General features: G+C 38.2%; 1 protein-coding gene across 1 annotated transcript; it reads right to left on the bottom strand.

Moving 5' to 3' along the window:
* Positions 1–206: 206 nt before the first annotated feature.
* Positions 207–14,362, bottom strand: LOC124253681 (uridylate-specific endoribonuclease B-like). Its single transcript, XM_046687495.1, has 6 exons — positions 14,253–14,362; positions 12,294–12,394; positions 10,697–10,798; positions 7,982–8,213; positions 5,802–5,946; positions 207–5,450 (listed from the first exon to the last, which is right to left on the bottom strand). The coding sequence occupies exons 1-6, from the start codon at positions 14,276–14,278 to the stop codon at positions 5,193–5,195; spliced, it is 864 nt and encodes a 287-aa protein (XP_046543451.1). The 5' UTR covers positions 14,279–14,362; the 3' UTR covers positions 207–5,192.
* Positions 14,363–17,038: the final 2,676 nt, after the last annotated feature.

The following is a 17,038-nucleotide window of genomic DNA, read 5'->3' as shown; positions in this document are numbered from 1 at the left end:
GAGACACAACATAGACTGAAAATTTTGACATTTTGTCACTCGCCCACTGACTCAAGCACTCAGGCATGCACGCACGTGTCAACGAATACTTCTCAAATCATTCCAGACTTGAGAAGGACCCCTATTAAAAATATATTCTACAGGGTTTAGGAGACAGACTAGGACTTTAGTTAACAATAACATTAATTTATAATTAAAGCAGTAACTGGATGTGTAGGATTTTATTCTTGCAAGAATAATGACAGAAATGCATAAAATAGTAGAGAATCGTGTTGTTGCATCTAACATACTCACTAGAAATGTAAAGGTGTACCCTTTCATGAGCAGTAATATCATGTTGAGTTAAAGGCATGCATGGCAAATATGGCATTATTGCAGTCAATATTACAGGTAAATCAAGCACTGCCCAATGTTAGCACCTTTCGTAAACTTTTACAACCATTTCTTAACACTAAAAAATAAGTAATTTGTTTACCAAAATACATGCGAATCATTTGGCCTTAAACAAAATAATATTTGCTCAGTGGACATGCTAGTTGGTTTGGAAACATATCCTGTCTCTAAGTACATTTCTGTCTGCCAGACTGTTAATTCGTTGTTACTTTACCGATGATACATACCTCAACAACAGGTCGTAGTAAATTGTTGCACAAGCTTTGTTCCAATTTAGTGAGGTCACTAAAACAGGTTTTTTGAAAATATGAGAGAATTATATGCATGTATAGTAATAAGTTGGTATGATTTCTGAAAATGTGCATTTCAAACACAAAAGCCACTGAGCTAGTATAATTTCAAACTAACTCTCTTGAAAACAAAGCCCCATGACCCGATTGCACAAAGTGATCTTAGCCCAACAAAAATATGCCTGTATTCAGCGTTCAAAATGCCTGCCTGCCTGCCCGACCGCCCACAACAGGGTATTTTCAACACGGACTGCCAGATTCTCAAATTCACCTGCCCAACGGTCGGGTTAAAATTTAGACATGTATATATGAAGATATTTTGTGGGCAGGTAAGTTTTGGTCAGGGCTGGCAAGTTTTACATCTAACCAGCCCTGTGGTCTGGCTGAAAGTTTTGGGAGTTTCATGCCCTGCTGTATTTAAGTATTAGTGTTAAAACAGCCAAGGGTTGCTTTGTACAAGAGAACCCTTAACCCTAAATTTTCTTTGACACAGTCCAGTCCACAACGAGTCTATATAAATCTCCTTCTGCCTGAGCCAAAATTTAGCCAATTGAGCATAAGCCTTTAAAGTGACTCATCATTGCAGATGAAAAGACCAGGGGAGATAACTCCCAACAGATACAATACACAACTAAACAATGAAAGGTGCCTCATGTTACCTGTTTGGACCTGAGAATTGATTCTAGCACAAGCTATTTCAAAACATCCTATCTACCAAAATTTAAATTCTGCCATTATTTCAATGTGGTTTGCAAACAAAAACATATTTGATATTGGCATCAAACATAACAAGCCATGAAACAAAAAATACTTCTCTAATTATAATACTAAATAACCAATACTTACAGTGATATCTCAACTGCTGTAAATAATACCAGTAAGTTGCTGTGATGGCACAGAGAATATATGCTGAAACTACGTCTAATAGTCAATATATGGCACAAAAGCTTGAATAAAGTCACAACTAAGTCACATGCCCCTTTTCTTCAGATCATAAAACTACTGATATCCGATATTATTAACTGAATGCCATACATAATAAAATTCATGTTAAACCAGACTAGACTCATGTCAGAAACACATCACTATAGTACCATGTGTTGGTCAGTCCAAGTAAATATGACCAAAGCCATGGTGACCACACTTAAAAAACTATGAAGGTGAAGTTGAAATGCAGAATAACATTTTTTTGCTTCACTAAGATATTGATTTCGTCCATAGCCTTACAAATTTGGAAAAAATAATGATTTCAAAACAATCTTATTCCAGCTGTATCCTTCATCTAATTATAGTTTCAAAAAACCTCAATGCAGTCCTGTATCGGAAGGAAAAGAAAATAACATGTATCTTTCAAAAATCGACATTTTTCTCGTCATTGTCTGGGGCGGATCAAGGAGTTTGGGGTGCATATAAATCATGAAGCCCAAAGGTTAGGGGAAATGCCCCTCAAACGCCCCCAGCCCCCCTCGGGATCCGCCCCTCATTGTTTCTTCATTTTAAGGGGAAAACTGACAAAACAAGTGACAAAAACCATGAGACCTTAGATCAGTTCAATTAACAAGTGTAAGTGTAAGATCTTATAAAGCATGTGGTATTACTGGTAGACAGCTTCTGCATCTGCTTAAACAATCAAAATTCAACCTCATTTTGAGAAAATACTCTATTCTGAATCTGAGGTTTTAAATCACAATAACTACCTCTGAAACAGCTGATTTAATGGCTCCATTCCACCACTGTTAACATTTATCAAAATAAACCTCGGTGTATATATATAGCATAAAACAATCAATCATATTTGAATTGAATTGTAAGTTATTGGTTATTCAATCATGTAAATTTGTATGACATACTAGTGTTCTGAGTCACGTATTAACATTTCAACATATTGTAACTGATATGGTATTGCACATAAATAACAGGAAGTAAATATGAAACATTTCAGTCTGGACCAACCTTCCTATAAACGTCATCACCATTTTCACTGACAAAAGTTAATTAAACAACATCATAAATTAATTGTGCAATATAGAAAGAACTATCACTCCTTCACAGAAAAAATACAGAATAATCTACAATGACCAGAACCATCGAGAGTTTACATATTTGTCAGGTGTTTGGTGCCATCTGTCCGAAGAATATTGAAATGTAAGTTTTATCTTAAACACACGTCACCTTTTACAAGAGACACATGGGCCATCTGCTTAGGTTCTCTATATTTCTCTCTGTTTCCCCATCTCCCATCCACCCTGAAATTTCATTCAGACGTAAGATAAAAGGTTTTCTAATCTCAGTTTCCCTGCTTCTGCTGTGGAAATTCATGCCCTATTGTGATAAATAGGAACACCTCCTCTTGAACAGTCCTAGAACCAACCAGGTCTGCTTGATCTGTCTTTATCAATATTTATTAAAAAATACTTCTGAAGCAAAGTAAATTCATAAACTAATTTAAAGACTATTACCAAGTTATCTAAATTTTAAAATCCCATAAAATACGTTACACCATTAGTAAATATTTTCTTATTCTTATTCGGTTATTACACTCCCCCAAAATTTAGGAGATGAAAAACATAAAAGAAAATATGGATGGCCTTAGTGCACTTAGTTGTCTTCTTGCATATGTTTGGAGATTTTATGAGTGCTTCAATTGATGATCAAGCTGTTGTGTGCATTTGTGTTCATGGGTGAGTTTAGTTTTATGCTGCTTTTACCAATATTCCAGCAATAGCACGGTTGGCACACCAGAAATAGGCTTCACACATTGTACCCAAGTGGGGAATCGAACCCGGGTCTTCAGTGTGATGAGCAAACACCTTAACCCCTAGGCTACCCCACCACCCCTAGTGCTCATGAACTACAGGTTACTGAATAAAGCTCTCGCAATTATTATATTCTTTTACCTTAGAAGTTCATCTCAACAAAAAAATTAAAATCAACAACTGGAATTGGTGTGATTTTGAAGCTGCATGAGAAAAGTCATGCAGGAAAAGACATTTTGGAAAACCACAGGATTCAAACCTGGACCACTAGAGGGGCAAGCTAACTCTGTTTACTGAACAGTTCTAACACTGGCAAGCATAAAGCACAAAGCAGTTTGTCTGCAAATACAAAGTTTTTCTATTACACAAAACAGCTGAAAAAATCGACTGGCTTAGAAATATAAGATGACTGAAACCGGATGATTCTAAATGTACCAATATGGAATCAGATGTTTGAGATTCATGTATACAAGAAATATATAAATACATACATGTATTTGATATGCCCATGTTAATACCATAGATATGGAATACAATAGCAGTACTGGGTATTTGTCACGTTACCCTGTTTGGTTAATACAGGACTAGAAAATAAACAAAGAAACAGTCAAACCTTCAACTGTGCATTGTGTATGACAATTGTGACATTTTACATTACAATCCGATCTTAGTCCTCATTATCGCTACTCCAACAGTATGAGAACATCACTTCTCAGGTGACATCAACACAACCTTTAGCAATTTGACTGACCAATGAAATGACTAATACGAGGTCAACATTAGCCAATCAGACAGCTGTTCTCAAGCCTTACACCGCTGGTTTCAAAATGGTGACTTCCAGTCCAGAAATGAGAAAGTTCTTGATTCAAAATTTGAAAAATTACCAAAAGTAAATTGGGTTACATCTAATAAATGGTCAAGATTGTATGAAAGTCTGTTCTTCAAATCTTTATTCCACTGAAATAGGCCAGAGAAAATGTCTAGTTTTCGGAATCAGAAACTGTTATCAGACTTTCACTTTGGCATACTCATGAGTGACACTCCAATTCTTCCTGACCTGACCTGACCTGACCTGTAACAGGATGTTCTCAGATCTCTGTGGAGCAATAAAACTAAGATCTGATTTAGATGACAGATTCAAACATGGGGACTGTTCCATGAGTATTAATTTGGCAGAATTCCTGAGGCTGAAACATGTTTGTGTATTAAAGGGAGATAACCACAACCATACACTACTTCAAATGTTACAAGATGATATGAAATATTGACAAATCCTCCTTGACAAATGTTTGACATATCATCTCAAATAATAACATTTCAAAAAGACTAACAGCAAATATGTATGAATAATTCAGCCCAAATACCAAATTCATACAATATATTCAGAAAGTATATGCAATTCTCATCTTTAGAATGCCTAGGTATTGAACAATTGCCTTCCACAGCGACATACGGAAGTACTCCGAAGTCTCCACCTACAGAAACTCTGACAAATGTCGCCAATAAAACTAAAAACAAATTTTTTTTTACTTTCCTTAAACAATATGACATGGTATAATTGATAATGCAAAAGTAATTTTAGAATGATTAGCTAATACGATAACAAAAGTTTTATGTTTGTAAGAACAAAACAATGAGGTCTCCGCTGTAAGACAATTTGATTGAAGGAAGGGTCAGATTACTGCAGCTATATTTATGTAATCTACAGAAGTTTCTTTGATAGGCAACGTGCTTGTTCCTGACATTAATCTCGCTAGTACAAGCGTGCTGCAGCAATGTATGCAGTCCCTAGCTTCTTCTTGAAGCCGTGAGAGTGGACGACAACTTCGATCTCGTACTTGCCCATCTGGCAATCCGTCTTGCCATCCTTGTCCAGTAGAAGACACAGAGTGTATACCGCGATCTCAAACTCTGGACTGGTTCCCAGGAAGCAACTGCACATCGGCTTACTCTTGATCCCCTTCCAGGAGAACTGGAGAGCTATAAGACGTGGGATTTCGTCATCAGTGAGCTGAAACGGAAAGTCAGGGAGTTTTACTTCATTTTGGGGAATATTCCAGCAATATCACATCTGGGAACACCAGAAACAGGCTTTACACAACTAACCCGTCTTGGGATTCAAACTCAGGCCTTTGGTGAACAAGCAAACACTTTAACCACAAGGCAAACTAAATGCTATTAAAAGTAAACCCCATATCTTATGACATAGAACTTTAGAGAGTTGTAGAGCTATGATTGATTTGTAAAATGAGGCCTAATGTTCTTTGACTTCTTTTGTGTATTCAAAGGTCAGACATAGAGTTGCGGAAGTTGGAGAAAGGTTTGTGAAGTCAGGCCTCTATGCCCATCCCTTTGCTCTCACCGTCTCCCTCCTGAAGAATCCGTGGTAGTTGATGTTGCCAGCCTTCTCCTGTAGATAGAACTGGATCCAGTTGTGCAGGCCGATGAACTCATCACCTCGGCCTTCACCAACAAACACATGCTCAAAACTGCATGAGTCAGGACCTCTGAAATTGTATACACACAGCACTGTACTACGGAGCACAGAACACAAATATATCCTCATAGTTAAATGTTTTGGATGTAAACGCCATACCTCTAAGAAATGGCATGATATACACATTCATTTTGGAAATTTTGGAAATTCCAATCAATTTTGAAACCAAAGAACAAGAATATTTCTTCAAACTTACCCTTTTGGATGTCAATGCCATATCTCTAAGAAATGACAAGGGATTTAAAATATCCATGACAATATAAAAATGCTGCATTATGTTGTTTGCGTTTGGAAAGCCATGATCATGTTTGTTTTTAGGATCCAGAATTCACAAATGCCGGTTTGAATGCTGTGCTCACTTGTACCAGGAATTTTGAAACCTTGATGCTGATTCATTCAGTATTTCACGTGATGCAACATACTACAGAGGTTACAAAGATTTTCATGCACAGATGTAATACTTTATCATACTGAAATGAAAGATTTGACTTTTTATGGTTTGTGTGTAAGGATAGAACTGGATAATGACAAACATAGAGGATGAACAGATTGTTTATTCAGGTGATGCGATTTTTTGATACAGATTCTTGTATCGTTGTCTAGCAGGCATGAAACAGTTAGAAATCAGGGTGTTATATATACAGTATATAATCAACAAAAACAACAACAAGATACTGTAAATGTATTATATATTGCGCAGGTTTTATTTTCGTGCTTTTCGCGCAAAATATTTTACTGCAAAAAAAATTTCACAGCGAATAACCCTTTCATTCATTCACTCAAATTTGAAAAAAATGTTTTACCGGGAATCTTAAAATGACGACTGATAGTAGCATAAAGAATCATACTTAACTGTCGCTATAATGGATTTCCCAAATCATGTCCCAACATGTTCTATCCAACCGTAGTGACAGATGGTTTGATTCAAAACGGATTACCATGAAACGACTCGGGAAAAAATAAAACAGGAGTATTTTATTTATTCATTAAGATTTTATTTATATTTATTCCTGCATATCACAAAATGAAATCACAAAGTCTGGAAGTCCAGGTGTCTTAGAGGTAGGTGCTTTCTTTAGCCACATTCGCAATGCCATCGTCAGATCGTCAGAATTCGGAACATGAGACTGATGTGTTTTTCATCTCATTATATAGTATACTAGTACCATCACGATATCTCACTTCCTAAGTACTTAATACTTCCGTAAGTAAACGTATTACTTTATATATCGCGCAGGTAGGGATTTCCTGTGAGTAAGCAATACACGCGGCCTGACAGGTTAAGCCACTTTGGTTGTATTCATTGATATTAGTGGCGGCCTAAGAGACAGCTGGCAGTTCCGGAAATTACTGATTGCGCGAATAATTGACCGCGCGGTGTATAGTCCGTTTGGCTCAAAAGCCGACCGAGGAATTGCAAACTGTCATTAAAATATTGACACAGTTCACTGTTTGTTACGAGGGAGGAGTGCAGAGAAAGGGACAGCCAGGTGTTCGAGAACGGATGGAGACAGCACAGCACAGGTTAATGAATAAATAACTTTGTCTGTGAACGTGCTTCTCGAACACCTGGCTGTCCCTTTCTCTGCACTCCTCCCTCGTAACAAACAGTGAACTGTGTCAATATTTTAATGACAGTTTATTAAACAACTTTTTTATTTTTAGGACAAAAATTCTGCAAAAACCTCACAGATTGGGTATGATGTTTTGATTATGATCAGCGTTTCATTGAGTATGTTATGTTTATTAGTTTTCGAGTTCGATTGCAATTCATCGGTCCGCTTTTGAGCCAAACGGACTGTAGTCTAAATTGTACTTCAGCGAAATTTGCACCAAGCGAAAAAAAGTATGTTAACAGTAATTGAGAAAACCAGTGAAGAGATGACAAGGGATTACATCTAGAAGTTGTTCATGCATTAAGTTTGTCCTTATCTGACTCTCCACTTTCAAAAACTGCCACTGAAAAAGTTAAAGGATAGAGCTGTTTGAGTAATGACACATGAAACATGTCTGTATGTTTGCATGGCAACAGGAGATCAGTTTACCTTCCTCCTCGCCTGTGGTACATCTTGAACCAGATGTCATGGAGAAGCTTCTTGAAGCCATCGTCATCTTCTGGAGCCTTGCCTCTCTCCACCAGCATCCTGTGGGCCTCCTGCATCACCGGCGTCTCCGTGATGAGATTCAGGAACTCCCAGTTCTCTTTCCGCTCCTCCCATGTCACAACCTCCACCTCCCCACGCTCCAGCTCGTAGTTGTCCAGCAGGTCCCTGAAGGCTGTAACACAATACATGTACAACAATACAACATTAAACTACAACAGGGGGGTACAACACGACGCCTGACTTGACACTTCAGTACAAGAGAGTACAACAGTACACAGCAACAAGGTACAACATTAAACTACTACAGAATACAACACTACACCTGAATTGACACTTCATTACAGGAGAATCCAACAGTACTAAGAATCGAAATACAACATCAAATAACAACAGGGTACAACTCTATACCTGAACTGATGCTTCAGTGCAAGAGAGTACAACAGTACACTCTAACGAAGTACAACATATTAAACTACAACAGAGTACAACTCTATGCCTGAACTGACGCTTCAGTGCAAGAGAGTACAACAGTACACTCCAATGAAGTACAACATATTCAACTACATCAGAGTACAACTCTATGCCTGAACTGACACTTCAGTGCAAGAGAGTACAACAGTACAACACTAAGCTACAACATTGTTCATGACTACTGTGATTCAACAGCTGCCTTACATTACAAACAACAGAGTACAACCTTATACAGCAACAGTACAATACTGAATTATAATTGTACAACACTATTACAGAACAAAATCACATTAAAAACAGTTAAAAACTGCATTACAACATTACACTACAACAAAACACAACCTAACACAGCAACAGGACAATTCTGCATTCTACTGATGGACCTAGGTCTCAAAAGTTTACAAAATGTCTGATTACAAATTGTTTTTCAGGGTTCTGACAAATATCATTGAATTCAGCTGAAGCTTTATCTTCACTCAAACATAATAAGAGACAAATTAAAGGATGGCATTCATTGAAAGAAACACAGACAGGGACCACTCATAATTTATGGCTAGGGGATGGGGTGATGATGATTTTTATGGAGAAGCATGTAGAATGTGAATGACACCCCCCCCCCCCCTATTTTTTGTGTACAAAATAAGTGACCCCCTGCATGTCATGTACAAAATCAATGACCCCCTCCCCCCCTCCTTCCCATAATTTCTAAGCTTAATTTTAAAATATTTTTATGTGACCCCACCTTAAAATCATATCTTCCTCCTCCTCTCTCCACACACACGCACGCACACACCACCAAAAGCCATAAATAATTAACAGTCCCTTAGCAGCTTGAAGTGTAAGTACTAGTAGTGTTCCGATTCATTGAAATAATCGAAGATTGGTCGCAGTGACCAAACGACCAAGCAATCGATCACATTTTCTCATAATCGAACATAAACGATTTTGGAACTACTGTTTTAGTCTTTGAAATACTTGACAATGGAACATATCTTAGAAGTTGTCAGGGCCTGAAAACATGTTTATTTCTTAGAAAACTCACTCCACTAACTGAAAAGTCATGACTGAATATTTCTCTAAGACTCCAGGAAGTTTATGTTCATGATATATTAGTCATCACTTTAATGTAGCAAGTTGCAACATACTTTTCTGCAGTAACAACCTGGATAGGAAAATCTGAAAAATGACGCTAACCAATTTTTTTCGATGATTGTTCGTTGGTAATGAAGCAATCATCAATTATGAGATTTCAACCATTCCCAACACTAGTAAGTACAGAGTGTTATTGTTATCAAACAATATCATATAACAAACAATAGGTGTGGGTAGTACTGTGGGTACTTGGGTCCTACTTGGGATCCACTGGACCTACTCTGCCTTATAACAAAGTTCAGTACTAAACTACAGCTCTGGATGTTCTACTATTACCTTACAACAGAGTAGCACAGTACCATGTTAAAGTTGTATCTGCATTTCAGACAGGTTTATGTACAAACCTTTCAATGTATCTGGTGTACATGATTCAACAGATAAAAACCCAGGGTTCGAAATATGCCATGTATTAGCGTGCCATGGCACAGTAAATTTTGAAATGGCATGGATAAAAAATGTTCTCGGTGCCCTTATGGCACACCTAATTTTGTAGAGACAAAACTCACCTTTAGTCATTTAATCCCCCAAACAAAACACTTACGCAAATGACAAACAAGTAAAAACATTTATTGACTTTATCGCCCAGGAAATCACTGGAATTATGATGGATGTAAAGACATCTGGTTGTTTTTCCATTTAGAGTGATGGGAGTACTGATAGTTCAGTTATTGAAGAGAAATTGTGTATGTTAGATATATTGAACAAGTGAACCTGTCACAAAAGTCTTAGCTATTAAAGGTGTTGGGAAAGCAGAACAAATGCATATGAAGCTTAAAAAAGCCATCTTAAACAGAAGACATATCAGTGATAACAGAAAACAGGTTACATTTGTTGTTTACTTGCAATAAATTTCAAAAGATCATCATCACTGCTACAGTTATTTCTTCTAAAAACATGTGGGCACACTTGATTTCTGAAAGGCACATCTAAAATATTTGTCTGGTGCCCTAAGGCACACCTAGAATAAAAAGTATTTCTATCCCTGAAACCTCAGCTTTCGCAAACGATGTACTGAGAATAAGATGTTTTTACCTTTGTATGTTGGTCTTGAGAAGATTTCTTCTTCATCAAACCATGAGATCAGCTTGTCCCTGGCAAAGTCCTTGTTCACACGACGACTGCTCGTAACATATCCTGCAAGAAAAGAATCAACCCATCTGGGTTAGAAATTGGTCTTCAGCAACCCATGCTTGTCGTAAGCGACGACAAACAGAACCACGTTGTCAGGCTTGCTGACTTGGTTGACACATCGGTTGTATCCCAATTGCATAGATCGATGCTCATGCTGTTGATCACTGGGTTGTCCAGAGTCGATTATTTACAGATTTCCATTATATAGCTGGAATATTGCTGAGTGCAACGTTCAGCAACAAACAAAAGAATTCAAGAATGAATATGGTTCGATTCACCAAATACATGTGTAAATCACAAAAGTCCCACTAGACATTATTCAAATATTTATAGACCATGGTGAACCAGTTATTCATGATCACTGGAATTGAATGTTTACAAATATGTTACTAAAATCTTTTTTCACTTGAATTTTGGTGTTATCAAAATGAGATTTACAAAACAGAATTTATCCAACAGAGGAAGTATAATAGTCAACTCTTCTGTATATTTGACCACTGGTCATTGTTGTGACACAAAACCAGTGTCAACAGGTGCAAACACATCAAATAATATATTTTGTAATTATTTAACGCAATGTTATGAAGAGTACATCAGGTGGTGATGTGGTCTAGACTGACTGACTGAGTTTGGTTTTACGCCGCTTTTAGCAATATTCCAGCAACATCACGGCGGGATGTGGTCTAGAGTACATGGAAAATATTCATATATTCATATTTGTTTCCATGATCGTGATGATATTCATGATATGTATTACATACCCCTCATAGATGGATTGATTCTTTGAAGCTTATTATCTGGACGATCAAATAATTGACTTCATGAGCATCAATGTACACAACTGGTTATTAGTGGGTAACCATGGTAACAGCAACATGCATCAGCCAAGTCAGCAAGCCTGGCCACCTGATGCTGCTAGTGTTACCACAAGTATAAGTTGTAAGCTGCTGAAGATGAATTCTAACCCGGATTTTCAAGGAGATGGAATGAGCACTGTATATAATCTGCCACCTTGGTTTATGTTCTATTCAACCATATAGGGACAATCCTGTTCTAAATAATAGTAAGGGACCATTCATAATTTATGGCTAGGGGGGATGGTGATGATTTTTATGAGAATGACCCCACCCACCCACCCCTAAAATCTATGTACAAAATAAGTAACCCCTTGCATGTCATGTACAAAATCAATCAACCCCCACCCGTCAATGCAATTTCTAAGTATAATTATAAACATATTTTTATGTACAAAATAGCTTACCCCCTAGTATGTGCAGCACAAAATTGCTGACCCCTCCTGGCTCCCCAGAACAAAATGGGTGACACCCCCACCACCCCCTAGCCATAAATTATGAACGGTCCCTAAATACCTTGATATGTACCCATCAAAAAAGAAATAGATCATATCAGAAATTTCCACAAGTATAGTTGATTCAATAATCGTGCCAAGATGTTCACTGAAAGAAAACCAATGAGAAAATGTGCCCTTGACACTCACCCTGAAGGTCAACCTCATACTGTTGTCCTGGGTAACACTTATTGTCGTCCATTTCCCATAGTTTGGATATCGCTTCGGATAAATCACCATCTGCATCAAACCTGGCATCAAAGTAGAAAAAAAGATCATGAAACAACCAACCAACAAACAAACAAGTCAACAAGTCAACAAGTCAACAGACCAACCAAACAAACAACCAGCCAACCAACAAAAAAACCCAGACCAACCAACAAAAAACAGACCAACAAAAACAAACAAACAGACCAACCAGTCAACAGACCAACCAAACGAACAACCAGCCAACCAACAAAAAACCCCAGACCAACCAACAAAAAACAGACCAACCAACAACAAAAAACAGACCAACCAACAACAAAACAGACCAACAAAAACAAACAAACAGACCGACCAGTCATTCAATCCAGGACAGTTCAGATGATGAAACACAACCATTCAAACTAAGTTGCAGAACACCTGATATTTTCATATTTTAAGAGTGTCTTATGAGAAAACCCAAAGATTATCATGTCTATCAAAACATCAATAATACTTTCTCCAGGTTTCAGTAGCAAAATGTTTAAATACCAAGTCTTTAGTAAAGAAACTGGAAAACTTAAATGCACATCTTCAGCACACGTATTGTTAAGTTTTATGTACCAAATGAAGAGTTGCAACAGGTTTCCAGCACATCTGGTAGATTGATTTCATTACTGTACCAGGCTCCAATTTCTTAGCAAGAGGGGGTAAGTATTGGACTAGATATTCTGCAAGCATCTAGGCATTGGAAAATATGTGCCAGTGCTCTCTTACATAGAAACGGTATTGAAATGGCAAGCAATATCAGCAGAATTTATTCGAAATGCTGTCATTTGAGAAATAATGAAAAATTAATCATTCAGATTTGGAGGAACGTAGGGATTTGAATAGAGTGTGATGGATGGAAACGACACGTGTCAGACTATTATAATATGCACATCTGTATCTCATTTACAAAATAATGACAAATTGATAATTCAAAATTGCTGATGGGAACTGTTTTAGAAGGGTGTGCAATAGCTGGATAAGATTATCACCTCATGCAGAGCATGATTAACTGCATATCTATACAAATATAATTTTGGCTACCTGAGACAATATAGAAAGCTATATTTTCACGGCTTCTATAAAGGTTACACTACACTAAATCAGTATCGCTTGATCGTTGAGCCGGTCCGTATGTAAACAAGTCAAGAGAGACAGAGACATGTGACAGCTGTGATTGGATGAAATAGTGTAAGATGTTTGTTTTTTAAAAGCATATCCAACCAGTAATTAAAACTGACCACAATTTTAAGTATTCAGTGCTGTCATTTTCATTACCATGACTTATGCTTATTGTGTGTACAGATATTTTCCAGTAGGTGACATTTGGTGCGGAACTGGGGTTGATGTGTTCCGTTCCGTTTCCGTTCCGTTGTGTACATGGAATGGCTGTTGATAGCTTGTCTATTTTAAAAAAAAATTATAAGGTTACTATAGAAGTCTATGGGAAAACATTTGGTGGTGTGTAACCTAAACGCACCATAGCATGATAAGTCAACTGGTTTGTGACGTCATTAAACTCTGACGTCATTTCATTGCTCTGCTCTGGGGGTAGCCAGAGTGCATACACATTGTTATTCACCGACTTGTTGAAAAAGGTCAATATTCTACAGATGGCATTGTGGATATCTCTGGTGTATAAACGCATTAGAAGTAAGATACATATGATCTTAGTTGTTTGGTTTGGGTTGCCGGCGAAAGGCGATATGGTTGACTGGAGTCGGACGACACCCTTTCTCAGTTCGCTGTGACCCAGGAAATCATCCGACATCGCCCACTGTCAGAATTGCTAACTCAGTTTCAGCAAAGAAAGTTGTAACTTCAGGCGTGAAACAACTGCGATATTTACTGCTACATCAATATATTAACAATACATACGCGCTCTCGTCCTGATAGTAAGCCATGTTGAGGCTGCAACTGTGTTCCGCTTCGTTGCTTCCGTGTCGATTCACCACCTCGGTGCATTAAGGGGTCAACGCAAACTCCATGCACCGCGAGAGGTAATATGATACATCAGGTATATAGGCATGCGGAAAGGAACGGCGCTGTTGTGAGTTGCCAGTAGTCCCGGCGTGTCTTTAGACTTGCTTCCAACTTTCATTCGTATTTTGGGCGAGTTGTCCCCCCTTAAACACCCAAAAAAAATTCTTTGCAGGTAAATATGAAATTGATAAACACAAATGTGCGTGTGCGCATAATCAACACGTTTTCAGGATATTTAATAAAATTAAATAATAATGTTTCCTGGTTTTAGAATCATTCAGTCATTGTAATGAAACACAAAAGACCATGACCTGAATTTTACAGAACTTTTTTCTTTGATGTCATGACAAAAAAGATTCAGTCTGCGTCATAAGTTAATTTAAGGCTGATAGCCAGTGATCTAAACATAAAACCATATTAGAAGTTACACAGTAAGTTGAAAACAGAGTGTGTTGATATTTTATGCATCCACCAGCTGTTCTTATAATAATAGCACCCAGAAATATTCCACCTACACGACGGCGGTATGTAAATAATCGAGTCTGGACAAGACAATCCAGTGATGTATGAATACGGATGGATTTAACAGCTGGTTGAATGTGTGACTACAGAATGAGTATTACATGCCTTTACGATTTTATTTTCCAAAATGAATATACACATATATTTGATAACCCAGGGTTTTCCGTATAAAGACTACCAACATTTATGTAATGACTAAGGTGAAATCACATGTATCACATGTGCTTCGTTGTGGTTCAGGACTGAAGTCCTAGAAACTCTCAGGAGTCAAGCTGCCAAACAGGGTCACCCATCCAAGGACTCTAGATCTCCACGCCCAACGTCAACTGATTTGTGACCTTGGCCTAGATTTTCGAAGCCCTCTTAGCGCTAAGATAGTCGTAAGTGCCATACATTAACATACGACTATCTTAGCGCTAAGGGAGCTTCGAAAATCTAGGCCCTGAGCTCTATGCACAGGACCACACTGCAATCAACCAGTACCTAGATTTTCGAAGCTCTTAGCGCTAAGATAGTCGTAAGTTAATGTTAATGTATGGCACTTACGACTATCTTAGCGCTAAGAGAGCTTCGAAAATCTAGGCCCAGGCCTCCGTTCCTCAAAGCAATCGTAGCGCTACGACAGTCGTTAGTCTATGTAAAGCATGGGAGTTACGATCAACTTAGCGCTACGATCGCTTTGAGGAACGGGGTCCAGGACGACACAGTGGAGATGAACCCCGCCCAGACTCATTCATATCGTGTATTTATCATCCTTTAAAAGGGAGCTAACTCAACCATACTTGAAGTGACATTTTTCTCTAAAAAATATGATAAAAACTCTGTTTATAGTGATATGATGGACTTTGGTGCATGCCAATAACATTATTGACACTTATCTCTATGACAGTCAGAGTGCTGTATGGGCGCGGTCTTTCCGAATGGTTAATTGGTTAACCCAGAAACCATTAACCGATATATATGGTCTCGGGTTTATCAAAGGTTCGTATACACTATCTCCAAATACACACATAGGTCAATGAACGATGCCGTCTTTACTGATAAAAACAAACGAAATAACCCTGACAGTTAACACCTGTTTAGCCTACATGTATGAGAGTGAGTGAGTGAGTATGGTTTAATGCCGCTTTGGGCAATGCTCAAACAACATAACCGTTGGCAACACCAGAAATGAGTGAATGGGTGAGTTTAGTTTTACACCACACTCAGCAATATTCCTGCTATATATGTCGGCGATGTGTGAATAATCGAGTCTGGACCAGGCAATCCAGTGATCAACAGCATGAGCATCGGTCTACGCAATTGGGATACGATGACATGTGTCAACCAAGTAACCGAGACTGACCACCAGACCGTTAGTCCCCTCTTACGACAAGCATGGGTTAGTGAAGATCAATTCTAACCTGAAGCTACACCAGAAATTGGCTTCACACATTGCACACATGTGAGAAATGGAAACCAGGCCTACAGATCAGAAAACCCTTAACCCCTATAGGATATTCATCCCCACATCCCATTAATCCCGCCCCAATCCCTTTGAGGCATACTTATTATGACTGACTGAGTATGGTTTTACGCCGCTTTTAGCTATATTCCAGCAACAGCACAGCGGGGAACACCAGAAATGGGCTTCACACATTGTACCCATGTGGGGATTCGAACCCGGGTCTTCGGCGTGACGAGCCAACGCTTTAACCACTAGGCTACCCCACCGCCCCTACTTATTATGAAGACTGCAAAGGAAAAACGCAAAGCTGTATCATTAGATAGTATTCAACAAAAATAACCATTGTTTGACAAAGTTTGCTAACAAATGCAAATTACATTCAGAAGCATGTATGGTGTTTTTCAGTGTGACCTTTAAAAAACAAAAGGGCATATTCAGCCCGACCCATATTTTTCTGAAAGAAAAACTGTATCCCCGCTTGAAATTGTATCCACTGGCAACAACATACAATTTAGCTATGGGGTAAATGGCTCTTTTAGTGATTATACGATTTATACTAGTCTGTCTCACAGTCCCTGAACCACATTAATCTCCCTACTGCCAAGCCCTCTCTGCAGCGCTAAAGCCCTAAATACAGCAAGTCTAGATTTCCTCAGGTTCTGAATCTCTGGCCTCCCTAGGGCTCCTTTTCAATATAAATGGGCTTGTTTGT

The sequence above is a fragment of the Haliotis rubra genome, unplaced genomic scaffold (assembly GCF_003918875.1).
Source record: "Haliotis rubra isolate DU_JTF1 unplaced genomic scaffold, ASM391887v1 Scf55, whole genome shotgun sequence".
NCBI classification, from domain to species: domain Eukaryota; kingdom Metazoa; phylum Mollusca; class Gastropoda; order Lepetellida; family Haliotidae; genus Haliotis; species Haliotis rubra.
This window is presented reverse-complemented; position numbering and strand designations above follow the sequence as displayed.

Bases quoted from the DNA above. Each gene is read 5' to 3' on its own strand.
- LOC124253681 (XM_046687495.1), bottom strand. From the start codon at position 14,278: ATGGCTTACTATCAGGACGAGAGCGC. The intron at 10,799-12,293 runs GTGAGTGTCAAG...CTTTTCTTGCAG, and splicing joins GTATGAGGTTGACCTTCAGG to GATATGTTACGAGCAGTCGT. The intron at 5,947-7,981 runs GTAAACTGATCT...ATACAATTTCAG, and splicing joins TACCACAGGCGAGGAGGAAG to AGGTCCTGACTCATGCAGTT.